The following is a 15211-nucleotide window of genomic DNA, read 5'->3' as shown; positions in this document are numbered from 1 at the left end:
CCTCAGTCGAGTTGACCATGCTCCTGAGGTTCCAATGACCACTGTTCCTGCCCCTCTTCCCTCTGCAGATCTTCCCACTTAGTCCAGGCCTGCCTCTGGATAGTGTCCTCTTCGATTGGAGGCCAATCTGTGCAATCTGTGCTGTGGTTTCTCATCCACGCCTTGGGTGATTCCATGAAATTCCGGAGTAGGAACGGGAGCTTTGAGGATGGATTTGGACTGTAGTTAATGTCAGCAGTCTGCTACACTAATTCAGGACTACAGTTTGCTTCTGATCACCATCACTGTACCCAGCAACATTGTATATCTGCAATAAATGGACATTCAGTGCAACCCAAATGAGGATGAGTTCCCTCTTGAGTTTGGTTCCTCTTGAAGGTTTCTTCTTTATGCCAACTCAGGGAGATTTTTCTTGCCACAGTCGCCACCAGATTGCTCATCAAGGACAAACTTACACTTATAAAGAACATTTTATTCATTTTTATCACCACATTATCTGTGTAAAGCTGCTTTGAGACAATGTTCATTGTTAAAAGCGCTATACAAATAAAAATGAATTGAATTGAATTGAATTGAATTGAATACAGCAATGAGAACTAGTGTACAGCAGCATTACACTACCCTAACTAGAGAGAGAAAGAGTACATGATACAGAAATGACAGATTAATGTGCAGCACATTACACTACCCCAACCCTAACTTCTCCTATAGATAGATAGATAGATAGATAGATAGATAGATAGATAGATAGATAGATAGATAGATAGATAGATAGATAGATAGATAGATAGATAGATAGATAGATTTAGACAGTACCACTACATTTTGGAGTGTACTGGTGGAGGGTTGTGCTCATTTAGCTACAAGTTTGTTAGTAAAGTCAGGTACTGATGTAGGGTGAGGAAACCTGGGGTGCAGCTTTATTTAATCCATAAGATGTTCAATAGGGTTGAGGTCAGAGCTTTACAGCAAACCACTCAAGATCCGCTCCAACCCATGTAAACCATATCTTCATGGAGATGGCTTTGTGCACATTGAAATTGGGTCTCCTAGTCCAAGTGAAATGAACATTTCAAGATACTACATCTGAAAATTGTGTGCCTCCAACTATAAAGATTTAAAGAAATAATTTATGCTCATGAAGTGTGTCTAAAGCTTGAAAAATGTTCAAATAAAATAATCAATGCAAACCAATATATTAAAGTTTATTTCTTAAAGATACCGTGTTTCCCTTTAAACTAATAGACTTAATAAAATGGTTGAATATTAATACAAATGTCACCACTGGCTCCTTATAATATGTTACAATTTTATCATTAATAAAAAAAGAATATGTAATATAATGTTTTGTTTTGTTTTTTCATTTGCTTCTTGATTCATTGGAAAAACAGGTTAAACATTTGTTGTGTATTAATATTTTGTAGTTGAATCAACACAGAAAGTCGACGATTACGCAATTAACGAGTATGCAGAAGAATAATCGCTAACATGAAACAAAAAATCAATCGATTAATGAACAAAACACCACTATTGTCAGGGATCCACCTGCGACGCCCCCTTTGGTGGCTCTCTATGCCTCCGCTCTCCCTAGAGCTCCAGGTTTAACCACGCACACCTGGGGCTCATCATCAATCATGCCTCCACTCTCTCTGGAGCTCCAGGCCTAATCACGCTCACCTGGGGCTCATCATCACTCCACCCCGCTCCTACATAAACCCCGTATTCAAACCCACTCCACGTTCGTTATTCTATGTGTATGTGTTGGACTTTACTTGCTGCATGCTTTCCTGTTCCGGGTTTCACACGGGACTCTATGCGTCCGTCCCGTTCGGACTTCACAATCCCGTACCGGCTGCGCTTCTCCTGCGCATCTCGGATCAGCTACGCTTCTCCTCAAACACACCTCGGACTTACTCAACCGAAGGACTGCCGTGTGTGTGTGTGTGTGTGTGTGTGTGTGTGTGTGTGTGTGTGTGTGTGTGTGTGTGTGTGTGTGTGTGTGTGTGTGTGTGTGCGTGTGTGCGGCTCTGGCATAGAGAAGCTGATGCTGGATCTGTGATGATCACAAATGTTGACCTCAGTAGCTCCTACTTTTATACCAAAGACTGTAGAAAGAACATTTACTTATAATCTTATACTCCAGTACTCATGTTAGTTCTCACTCTCCAGTGTTCTGTATTGTTGAAAGATTTATGATCAAACTCTTGATGTCACCCAAATGAGGAAGGGTTCCCCTTTTGAGTCTGGTTCCTCTCAAGGTTTCTTCCTCATAACATCTAAGGGAGTTTTTTCTTGCCGCAGTCGCCACGGCTGCTCATCAGGGATAAATGCACACCATTCACCTTCACTGTTGATTTCTGTAAAGCTGCTTTAAGACAATGTCTGTTGTGAAAAGTGCTATACAAATTGACTTGACTTGACTTGTGTGTATCTCTCTCTCTCTTGCTATTAAAACCTGAGCGAGCTGTACTCCGGCTTCCGCCTCCTGTTTCGCTCGCACCCTGACAACTATAACTACCTTCTTCCTAAAATATAGCCATGAACAAATGCCAAAAGAATAAACATCTAACGAAAAATGTTCAATGGAACAGTCACCTTGTCCCTAATGCCATTTTGTTATTAGTTCAGCAGAGTTACATTTATAAAAAATATATACTGATTTCAATATTTCTAGCAACATTATCTTGTTCTTTTAAAATGTACATATTTAACTATGTTCTTAAGCATAATTTATTCCTGTATATTTTCCCACCGCTGTTCATATCAAACTGCACCCATATTTCTAAGATGCACTGTACTACATCAAATACATGAATTTCAATTATGACTTTTCGTTGCCATGGTGTTGCATGTCAGAAATAAGACTTATCCTGTAATTATAATGTAATATCTCAAATGTATTGTTTTAAAAACCAAACTTTCTATATGATATTAATATCACTATGTTTATTAATTTTGTTGCTGTTAACTGCCGATATGCTTTAAGTTAAAATGTTTCCAGATCTTTGTCTTCAGAATTAATAATCTACATTCCTCTGGGGCAAATTGTCAACTAGCAATTGTCAAATTGTCTAGCAACCTGAAAAAATTTGAAAAAAAAAAAATAAATAATTAAATATATATATATATATATATATATATATATATATATATATATATATATATATATATATATATATATATATATATATATATATATATATTAGGCTACTTATAAAGTATGCTAGCATTAAAAATTGAGTGCATTTAATCCCAAACAAAATTGTATTTGACATCTTTCATGCTCTCTTTGTAAAAAGTATTAAATTTCTCCACTTGGGCTTCAGTGAGAAGGTTCTTCCAGTCACCAGCTATTCCTGAAAGAAGACACAAAGACACAAGCTCCAAGACTCTCCCAAGACTTTGTTTCTTAGAAGCGACATGTAAAATGTGTTTGAAGTGGGAAGTGGTTTAGCTCGGTGGTTAAAGTGTTGGATGTGTGATCAGAAGGTCATGAGTTTAAATCCCAGTGGCACTGATGGGGCCCTTGTGCAAGGTCACTAACCCTCAACTGCTCAAACTGTATAAATGACAAAATAGCAAGTGTGTCTGCTAAAGGTTTGCTTTACCTTTCCTGAGAAATTCAGATTTCTTTTGATCCATGAACTCCTCTGGAACCAGAGAGTAGTTGGACATCTTGTTTTGCTTCATGTTCTTGAACAGACAGTTCTCAGCGATTTTCTCAATCACTTCTGGGCTCAAAGGCTTTTCCAGGAACTGGGCGATTTTTGTGACCGAGCCTTTCAAGTCCTACAGGGTATATTTGATTAAAACTACGATTAGGTCTGGGTATAACAATATACAGTGGGTACGGAAAGTATTCAGACCCTGTTAAATTTTTCACTTTTTGTTATATTGCAGCCATTTGCTAAAATCATTTAAGTTCATTTCTTTTCCTCATGAATGTACACACAGCACCCCATACTGACAGAAAAACACAGAATTGTTGACCTTTTTGCAGATTTATTAAAAAAGAAAAACTGAAATATCACATGGTCCTAAGTATTCAGACCCTTTGCTGTGACACTCATATATTTAACTCAGGTGCTCTCCATTTCTTCTGATCATCCTTGAGATGGTTCTACACCTTCATTTGAGTCCAGAAATTTTTTATTATACTGATTGGACTTGATTAGGAAAGCCACACACCTGTTTATATAAGACCTTACAGATCACAATGCATGTCAGAGCAAATGAGAATCATTAAGGTCAAAGGAACTGCCTGAAGAGCTCAGAGACAGAATTGTGGCAAGGCACAGATCTGGCCAAGGTTCCAAAAATTTTTTTGCTGCACTTAAGGTTCCTAAGAGCACAGTGGCCTCCATAATCCTCAAATGGAAGACGTTTGGGACGACCAGAACCATTCCTAGAGCTGGCCGACCGGCCAAACTGAGCTATCGGGGGAGAAGAGCCTTGGTGAGAGAGGTAAAGAAGAACCCAAAGATCACTGTGGCTGAGCTCCAGAGATGCAGTCGGGAGATGGGAGAAAGTTGTAGAAAGTCAACCATCACTGCAGCCCTTCACCAGTGGGGCTTTATAGCAGAGTGGCCCGACGGAAGCCTCTCCTCAGTGCAGGACACATGAAAACCCGCATGGAGTTCTCCAAGATGGTGAGAAATAAGATTCTCTGGTCTGATGAGACCAAGATAGAACTTTTAGGCCTTAATTCTAAGCGGTATGTGTGGAGAAAACCAGGCACTGCTCATCACCTGTCCAGTACAGTCTCAACAATGAAGCATGGTGGTGGCAGCATTATGCTGTGGGGGTGTTTTTCAGCTGCAGGGACAGGACGACTGGTTGCAATCAAGGGAAAGATGAATGCGGCCAAGCACAGGGATATCCTGGACGAAAACCTTCTCCAGAGTGCTTTGGACCTCAGACTGGGCTGAAGGTTTACCTTCCAACAAGACAATGACCCTAAGCACACAGCTAAAATAACGATGGAGTGGCTTCACAACAACTCCGTGACTGTTCTTGAATGGCCCAGCCAGAGCAATGACTTAAACCCAATTGAGCATCTCTGGAGAGACCTAAAAATAGCTGTCCACCAATGTTTACCGTCCAACTTGACAGAACTGAAGAGGATCTGCAAGGAGGAATGGCAGAGGATCCCTGAATCCAGGTGTGAAAAACTTGTTGCAGCCTTCCCAAAAAGACTCCTGGCTGTATTAGATCAAAAGGGTGCTTCTACTAAATACTGAGCAAAGGGTCTGAATACTTAGGACCATGTGATATTTTAGTTTTTCTTTTTTAATAAATCTGCAACAATGTCAACAATTCTGTGTTTTTCTGTCAGTATTGGGTGCTATGTGTACATTCATGAGGAAAAGAAATGAACTTAAATGATTTTAGCAAATGGCTGCAAAATAAAAAAGAGTGAAAAATTTAAGGGGGTCTGAATACTTTCCGTACCCACTGTACATGCACACATAGAGCTTTATTATAAATGAAAGTTAGAGGTTATAATGGAGACTAAAATACAGTTCGAAGACATAATGTGTAGCAGGAGATGTTTACTTGTATCATCTCCTCATATGAAATGTAGAAAATGTGATCTTGGTCTTTTGCAGTGTGCCAGCCTTTCACATGTTCAAACCAGGAACCAAACATAACTGTAAAAAAAAAAAAAAAAAAAAAGTCCAGTGACCAAAAAAAAGAAAGATTAATCTTATAAGCATATTCCTTAGTAACATCACCTGAATGATTAATTAACAATAGTGAAATTATAGGAAAACAATCCCAGGGGTTATTACATGCTAATTTATCAGCTTCTCGTTTATTGCATATAAATAAAACATAAGCTGTAAAAATCCTGTTTTGCTATAGATTATATACTATATTTCAACTGAACTTCACCTTTTTATCACTTTCATGGCAAACAGCCAGGTTAGTAATTTGCAGTAAAAAAATCTATATAATAGTTTTACTTTTGCCGTTCAGAAACTTTTCCAGAAACTCATCAGCAGTGCCCGGATTCACCAGATAGGCAGCCATCTCGTAGTAGTGGAAGGAGGATGTAAACACATCCTTAGGGTTTCGTAGTACATAAATGACCTGGAGAAATACGTGGGGACAAGCAGTACATTCACCCATGTGCTGGAATGCTTATGGAATGCTAATTTAATCCTAATACATTCTCAAAGCACATATTGCATCCGTAGTGCTCTTCCTCACTTTGAAACCATACTGTTGCTTACAGATGGTCACCTGTGCTCTCAGCCTTGCTTCCACTACTCTTTCCCATATCTGCATGGTAGTCAAAATTTTGTTAAACAATCTGGTTAAAAACTTCACTCCCATCTCTCTTAAACATCTCCAAGATTCTATCGGTATGTCATCTGGTCCAACCGACTTTCTACTCTCATCCTCTTAATAGCTGCTCTCACTTCCTGGTTATTAATCCTATCCACTTCCTACTTCACCATCTACACATTGTCCTTCTCTCTCTCATTTTCCTCATTCATCAGCTGCTCAAAATACTCCCTACATCTTCTCAACACACTCTCCTCACTAGTCAACACATTTCCATTCTTCATTGCTCTAAATTGAAGCACATCCTTCCCAGGTCTCTTTAAGTTCCTAGTTGCCCAATCATCCAGCACCTCCTCACCACCCCCGAGCCCCTGTCTGACCTCTTCCCTGAATCTCACACTACAGTCTTCCTCCTTCAGTTTCCACCACCTTATTTTTCTCTCAGTCCTCACTCTCTTCCTCTTCTTTTTCACCTCCATAGCCATCATAAAGATCATTATCTGATGCTGTTTAGCTACACTGTCTCCTGCCAACACATCTTCCTCAGGTTGCATCTCCTACATAGAACATAGTCCACCTGTGTGCACCTTCCTCCACTCTTATATGTAAAAAAAAAATCAAATCCAATGTACACATAATCCAGATATGTGTACAAATGCTTTTAGACATACTTGCATTTAAACAGGCACTGTACCTACACCATAACTTATCTATTTAGTCAGAACCTAATGGAAGAGTGTATGGTTATACTTTTGGCTTGACTTTGAAATAAGATTCGTTCATCATGCTGTGATGGAAATGGGTTGTAAAGATCCGTGGAGAGGGCCTTTGCTCCAGATTGAGCTGTATGGCCTGTTGCTCCTCCAGCCAGGGAACCCGCGTCCAGTTTGGTATGGTGTGCACCGGAGTGAGATCTCCCTCACTGTGGATCAATGGAACGATTTCCTGCATCCATGTCGTGCCTACAGAGAATTAACAACCCTCTTGAGAACAATTGGAGCTCACAAAAACAAGACTAATACTGTTGTACTAACACCTGCAGTGGTTATGGAAATCTCTCTGGGCAGGAAAAACCCTGGGTTCTTTTGGGAACTTTAAAGTTTATAATTCTAATTTATTTCTTTCCTGCATTCGAACGTCAATGCAAGTTATGGCACTTACACAAATGCAACATTGTGAACTTGTAAACTTTGTAAACATGTTTATGGAGTTCATTTTCTGCCAAAAGTATTGCCAAAACTAATGGTGTTCTAGTGGTTAGGATGCGACGCTCTCACCGCTGCGGCCCGGGTTCTATCCCTGGTCAGGGAACCAACCCCAGCCTTTAGTGTTGCCCAAGCCGGCACTAAGGAGGGTTGCGTTAGGAAGGGCATCCAGCGTAAAAACATGTGCCAAATCAAACATGCGGATGATCCGCTGTGGCGACCCCTGCTGGGAGAAGCCGAAAGAAAGTTAATAAGTGTGAAAGTGATCGAGTCTGCACATATTAAATTTTTTTGCCATTTATTCTCTCCGTTCTCTTCTTGTCTCCACATTATGTGAATGTGTTACCAAATTGCGAAGTTAAACTTTATAAAATCAAAGAATCTAGCAAATCAATCGTGCACTTAATGCAGCAGTGGCTAACTCATACAGGTGTCATTAATAGCAATAATACAAATCGAACGGTGTATAATCTTTTTGTACAAGATAAAAATTTACTTTAAGAGTACAATTTACTTTTATTTTGTCTGAAAATACAACATTCCTGTAAAGAATAGTGTTGAAGCTAAGCCAATTTGTGTGCAGTTGTATGTAACTGTTTAGACAATATTAAAAAGATGTATGGGACACTATGTCACTGAAATTTGGTTATTAGATGTAAATTATAGATTTGTTAATAGATTGGTCTATCTATCTATCTATCTATCTATCTATCTATCTATCTATCTATCTATCTATCTATCTATCTATCTATCTGTCTGTCTGTCTGTCTGTCTGTCTGTCTGTCTGTCTGTCTGTCTGTCTGTCTGTCATGTACTAACTCGTGGATATTCACTGTCAGACAATCAACGGTTACTGAACATAAATATATTAGTGGGTGACAATATATAAATCAGATTTGTGGATTTTGGCTTAGTTGCAATTTGTTTTGAAGATTTCACTTACCTTTTTCAATTCAATTACTTGTAATTGTTCAGCATTTGCTAGTTGATTCTGGTTATCCATCTTCACACCTGTACAAATTCACTACAGCTGCCACGAGTCGCATTAAAGTACCGTCAACTCCCCTATTTTATTATTGGGCTACAGGTTCAGTCAGATGTTCATAAAACTCTGCAGACTTTGTAAGTACAGTGGTACCTCGACATACGAGTTTAATTCGTTCCGTAACCTTGCTCGTATGTCAAATTGCTCGTATTTCAAAGCAGATTTCCCCATTGAAATTAATTGAAATGCCATTAATCCGTTCCAGCCCCCAAAATGCCACCCAGTTGTTATTGTTATGTGTTTTTGAATGAGAATTTTTTATTTTTTATAAATGACAAATATTGTATAAAAACATAATAAAAGAGAATGTAAAGATATAATAGGGTTTTATTCAGTGTATTTTTCTTGGAGATGAGACGACTTGAGCTAACTAATAAACGGCGGTGGGGTGTGTGTGTGTGTGTGTGAGTGTGCGGAGGGGGGATGGTAGAGGCGATAAGCGGTGGCGGAGGGAAAACTCGTTTTTTTACTAATCACTCCTGCACACTACATATCCCTAAACTTTAAAATTTTTACTTTTTCTTCTTTGCTTATCTTAATTTTCATCACAATCAACGCTTTCTGGCTTCGATTCGCCATCTAGCAGCGGCGTCTCGAGCTCTTATCTCAAATTTTTGCTTGCGTATCAAAGCAAAAAATTCGACCAAGTGACCGCTTATACCTTAAAAAAAAAGTATGTTAGGGCACTCCTATGTCGAGGTACCACTGTACAAAGCTTAAAGTAAAAAAAACAGGATAAGTACAATAAATGTAAAAAAAAATTAATTCAGATTCAGATCACTTTTGTTTTTGCAATATATTTTAAAAAATGTTAAGCTTTTTTCCCTATAATGTTATTGCACTTTAAATTGTAAATGTGGTATTTAAATTCTAAACCAGCATGTTTAATATTAAGATCCCCATGTCCTTTTTGGCGCTACACAGGAGACCCCTCGTCCCCTTCCTTTTAAATATGTAACCAAGTGACGTTTTCTCTGAGTACATTGTGAACTTAAATGAGCAACTGTTTATGTTCATACGAGTAGATTTTTAAACCCGTAATTTTACTGGTAGACTTTCATCAATAGAACAGGACTTTTACTTGAGTAGAATATTTCAGTACTCTTTCCACATCGAGGTGAAAGGTGGGTAAAGCAGTGGACAAATACAGCGAAGTTTACACACATATCAACCCCAAAGTGATGAAATCAAACTGTCAATATCTTTGTTTGATTGTGTTACTAAATGTTGTACAATCAGTACTTGGGCTCTTGCACATGCCCATGAGGCAGGGTAATGGCTGTCTCTTTTACATGGTATTGTGCTTTTTTATTATTACAATTTTATCAATAAGCCTACATATCTTTTACACAGACGTGAAATAACTTCCACTAGACTATGGAAGTCAATGATGTGCAAATATGTTTTCTACAAATAGCAAAATACAGTGTTCCACCGGAACTCGCGGGGGTTACGTTCTAAGACCCCCGGGAGTTCCGAAAATCTGCGAATACACTTAGAAGTACAGATACTCATGTTTTGAAATACTTGTGAAGTTAAAGCACTGACTATACTTTTTTACTCAGGGTAAAGAAAAGAAGTTTGGGCTCTGACATGTTCTCAAGTAAAAAACCTGTTTTAGTGTCATACTGGTAACTGGACGTCACGTCATATTAATATTAGGCCTGTTAATCGATTAAAATATTTAATCGCACCTTAATCGCACATTTTAATCTGTTCTAAATGTACCATATATTTAAACTTGAGATTTTAATACTTTAAGCAACATGATAGCGCGTTAATACAATTTAGTGCCGTTAAAATGAATTTGCATTTGAATTTTGACAGCCTTAAAATATATATATATTATATATATATATATATATATATATATATATATATATATATATATATATATATATATATATATATATATATATATATATATATATATAATATATATATACAGTGAGGAAAATAAGTATTTGAACACCCTGCTATTTTGCAAGTTCTCCCACTTAGAAATCATGGAGGGGTCTGAAATTGTCATCGTAGGTTCATGTCCACTGTGAGAGACATAATCTAAAAAAAAAAAATCCAGAAATCACAATGTATGATTTTTTAACTATTTATTTGTATGATACAGCTGCAAATAAGTATTTGAACACCTGAGAAAGTCAATGTTAATATTTGGTACAGTAGCCTTTGTTTGCAATTACAGAGGTCAAATATTTCCTGTAGTTTTTCACCAGGTTTGCACACACTGCAGGAGGGATTTTGGCCCACTCCTCCACACAGATCTTCTCTAGATCAGTCAGGTTTCTGGCCTGTCGCTGAGAAACACGGAGTTTGAGCTCCCTCCAAAGATTCTCTATTGGGTTTAGGTCTGGAGACTGGCTAGGCCACGCCAGAACCTTGATATGCTTCTTACAGAGCCACTCCTTGGTTATCCTGGCTGTGTGCTTCGGGTCATTGTCATGTTGGAAGACCCAGCCTTGACCCATCTTCAATGCTCTAACTGAGGAAAGGAGGTTCTTCCCCAAAATCTCGCAATACATGGCCCCTGTCATCCTCTCCTTAATACAGTGCAGTCGCCCTGTCCCATGTGCAGAAAAACACCCCCAAAGCATAATGCTACCACCCTCATGCTTCACTGTAGGGATGGTGTTCTTGGGATGGTACTCATCATTCTTCTTCCTTCAAACATGTTTAGTGGAATTATGACCCAAAAGTTTTATTTTGGTCTCATCTGACCACATGACTTTCTCCCATGACTCCTTTGGATCATCCAAATGGTCATTGGCAAACTTAAGACATGCCTGGACATGTGCTGGTTTAAGCAGGGGAACTTTCCGTGCCATGCATGATTTCAAACCATGACGTCTTAGTGTATTACCAACAGTAACCCCGGAAAGGGTGGTCACAGCTCTTTTTTAGGCCGTTGACCAGCTCCTCCCGTGTAGTTCTGGGCTGATTTCTCACCTTCCTTAGGATCATTGAGACCCCACGAGGTGAGATCTTGCATGGAGCCCCAGTCCGAGGGAGATTGACAGTCATGTTTAGCTTCTTCCATTTTCTAATGATTGCTCCAACAGTGGACCTTTTTTCACCAAGCTGCTTGGCAATTTCCCCGTAGCCCTTTCCAGCCTTGTGGCGGTGTACAATTTTGTCTCTAGTGTCTTTGGACAGCTCTTTGGTCTTGGCCATGTTAGTAGTTGGATTCTTACTGATTGTATGGGGTGGACAGGTGTCTTTATGCAGCTAACGACCTCAAACAGGTGCATCTAATTTAGGATAATAAATGTAGTGGAGGTGGACATTTTAAAGGCAGACTAACAGGTCTTTGAGGGTCAGAATTCTAGCTGATAGACAGGTGTTCAAATACTTATTTGCAGCTGTATCATACAAATAAATAGTTTAAAAATCATATATTGTGATTTCTGGATTTTTTTTTTAGATTATGTCTCTCACAGTGGACATGCACCTACGATGACAATTTTAGACCCCTCCATGATTTCTAAGTGGGAGAACTTGCAAAATAGCAGGGTGTTCAAATACTTATTTTCCTCACTGTATATATATATATATATATATATATATATATATATATATATATATATATATATATATATATATATATATATATATACAGTGGGTACGGAAAGTATTCAGACCCCCTTCAATTTTTCACTTTTTGTTATATTGCAGCCATTTGCTAAAATCATTTAAGTTCATTTCTTTTCCTCATGAATGTACACATAGCTCCCCATACTGACAGAAAAACACAGAATTGTTGACCTTTTTGCAGATTTATTAAAAAAGAAAAACTGAAATATCACATGGTCCTAAGTATTCAGACCCTTTGCTGTGACACTCATATATTTAACTCAGGTGCTCTCCATTTCTTCTGATCATCCTTAAGATGGTTCTACACCTTCATTTGAGTCCAGAAATTTTTGATTATACTGATTGGACTTGATTAGGAAAGCCACACACCTGTCTATATAAGACCTTACAGATTACAATGCATGTCAGAGCAAATGAGAATCATTAAGGTCAAAGGAACTGCCTGAAGAGCTCAGAGACAGAATTGTGGCAAGGCACAGATCTGGCCAAGGTTACAAAAAAATTTCTGCTGCACTTAAGGTTCCTAAGAGCACAGTGGCCTCCATAATCCTCAAATGGAAGACGTTTGGGACGACCAGAACCCTTCCTAGAGCTGGCCGTCCGGCCAAACTGAGCTATTGGGGGAGAACAGCCTTGGTAAGAGAGGTAAAGAAGAACCCAAAGATCACTGTGGCTGAGCTCCAGAGATGCAGTCGGGAGATGGGAGAAAGTTGTAGAAAGTTAACCATCACTGCAGCCCTTCACCAGTGGGGCTTTATAGCAGAGTGGCCCGACGGAAGCCTTTCCTCAGTGCAGGACACATGAAAACCCGCATGGAGTTCTCCAAGATGGTGAGAAATAAGATTCTCTGGTCTGATGAGACCAAGATAGAACTTTTTGGCCTTAATTCTAAGCGGTATGTGTGGAGAAAACCAGGCACTGCTCATCACCTGTCCAGTACAGTCTCAACAATGAAGCATGGTGGTGGCAGCATCATGCTGTGGGGGTGTTTTTCAGCTGCAGGGACAGGACGACTGGTTGCAATCAAGGGAAAGATGAATGCGGCCAAGCACAGGGATATCCTGGACGAAAACCTTCTCCAGAGTGCTCTGGACCTCAGACTGGGCCGAAGGTTTACCTTCCAACAAGACAATGACCCTAAGCACACAGCTAAAATAACGATGGAGTGGCTTCACAACAACTCCGTGACTGTTCTTGAATGGCCCAGCCAGAGCCCTGACTTAAACCCAATTGAGCATCTCTGGAGAGACCTAAAAATAGCTGTCCACCAATGTTTACCGTCCAACCTGACAGAACTGGAGAGGATCTGCAAGGAGGAATGGCAGAGGATCCCTGAATCCAGGTGTGAAAAACTTGTTGCATCTTTCCCAAAAAGACTCATGGCTGTATTAGATCAAAAGGGGGCTTCTACTAAATACTGAGCAAAGGGTCTGAATAATTAGGACCATGTGATATTTTAGTTTTTCTTTTTTAATAAATCTGCAACAGTGTCAACAATTCTGTGTTTTTCTGTCAATATAGGGTGCTATGTGTACATTAATGAGAAAAAGAAATGAACTTAAATGATTTTAGCAAATGGCTGCAAAATAAAAAAGAGTGAAAAATTTAAGGGGGTCTGAATACTTTCCGTACCCACTGTATATATATATATATATATATATATATATATATATATATATATATATATATATATATATATATATATATATATATATATATACAAAATTAAATACAAAATTTTGTTCCCTAATAAATGTATCCAGTCTGAACATCCACATATAGAACACAAGCAGAGAAAAGATGATGATGATCAGGAATGTTTCTGTTCTCAGTCATGTTTACATCACTGACTCCCTCTGTCTCATCCACGTTACCCCCAGACTTCTTGTTGCCTTCTGTCTGCTTGTTGTAAGCTTTGTAATCTAGTGTACATTTGTGGTGTGTGAGATCCAGGAAATGATCCACCAGAAAATTGGAAAAAGCCGTGCAATGACAATAAATCGGTTGATGGGCTGAAATCAGTGCGTAAAAAAAAGAAAAAATATTGACATTTTACCAAATTAATAGATTAAAACTAAAGTAACGAGTCTGTTTTGAAAATGTTTTGAGAAGTAGAAAGTACAGATATTTGTGTAAAAATTTAATTATTGAAAGTAAAAAGTTGTCCGAAAAAATAAATAGTAAAGTAAAAAACTGAAACCATAAAAATCTACTTAAGTACAGTAACGAAGTATTTGTACTTCTTTACCTCCTGCCTCTGAAATCTACTAACGGAGAGCTGTGATGAAGGCTTTTTTTTTTTTAAACATGTTCAATTATGAAACGTAGTTTACCTGCTTTTGATTGATTGCACCAATATTAGTTAATTAAAGTAAGGCCCAGTCCTTCGTATACGTTTCTTTATGTGGCCTTAAGGAAAAAAGTCCTCTGCTGTGGACTTTTTGGGTTTACAGCAGACGTGTCCAAACATTTTTTTCCTGATAAAAATTCTAAAAAAAAGAAAATGACAACGTGGATAAAAACCCTTACCAGATTTCGGAAAAGTGACGATCATCACGTCGTCCTGCCGGAAAGGGAAATCCTCATAATATTTCAGACTCTCAGGAGGATGCAGCTGTTTGGGCAAATAAACCCCTTTATACTCACAATATAAATCTGCTTCAGTCATTTTAGCAAAGGCAAAAGAGAGACTGTGTGCTGAGCTCCTTTCTTTTGTCTGAGCTTCCACGTGAACTATGATCTTTGTCAGAAGTGGGAGGTAATGAAGTACAAATACTTTGTTACTGTAATTAAGTAGATTTTTCTGGTATCAGTATTTTACTTCACTATTTATTGTTCAGACAACATTTGACTTTTACTCATTACATTTTTACACAAATATCCGAACTTCAATGTTCAAATCAGGTTTGTTACTTTAGTTTTAATCTATTTGGTGAAATGTCAATGTTTTTTCTTCTCATTGAGATGTTTTCAGCCCATCAACCCTTTTCCTGTCATTGCACATCTTTTGTCAATTCACTGGTTGATCATTTCCTGGATCTCACACACCACAGATGTAGACTAG

The 15211-nt window shown here is 38.4% G+C and overlaps 1 protein-coding gene and 1 long non-coding RNA gene across 2 annotated transcripts; both read right to left on the bottom strand.

The window, feature by feature from the left end:
• Positions 1-1345: 1345 nt before the first annotated feature.
• LOC310734670 lies at positions 1346-2955 on the bottom strand. The gene is made up of 2 exons (XR_014536108.1): positions 2510-2955; positions 1346-1527 (listed from the first exon to the last, which is right to left on the bottom strand). It is a non-coding gene; the product is annotated as an uncharacterized lncRNA (long non-coding RNA).
• A 240-nt stretch (positions 2956-3195) lies between these two features.
• Positions 3196-14852, bottom strand: LOC310734657 (sulfotransferase 2B1-like). Its single transcript, XM_083557010.1, has 6 exons — positions 14677-14852; positions 7042-7253; positions 5967-6093; positions 5557-5651; positions 3609-3789; positions 3196-3356 (listed from the first exon to the last, which is right to left on the bottom strand). Exons 1-6 carry the CDS (start codon positions 14813-14815, stop codon positions 3247-3249), a joined length of 864 nt encoding a protein of 287 aa, XP_083413136.1. The 5' UTR covers positions 14816-14852; the 3' UTR covers positions 3196-3246.
• Between the last annotated feature and the right edge of the window lie 359 nt (positions 14853-15211).

This window comes from Silurus aristotelis (genome assembly GCF_946808225.1).
Source record: "Silurus aristotelis genome assembly, chromosome: 12".
Classification (NCBI taxonomy): Eukaryota; Metazoa; Chordata; class Actinopteri; order Siluriformes; family Siluridae; genus Silurus; species Silurus aristotelis.
The sequence above is the reverse complement of the archived record's forward strand: the minus strand, read 5'-3'. Positions and strand labels throughout refer to the sequence as shown.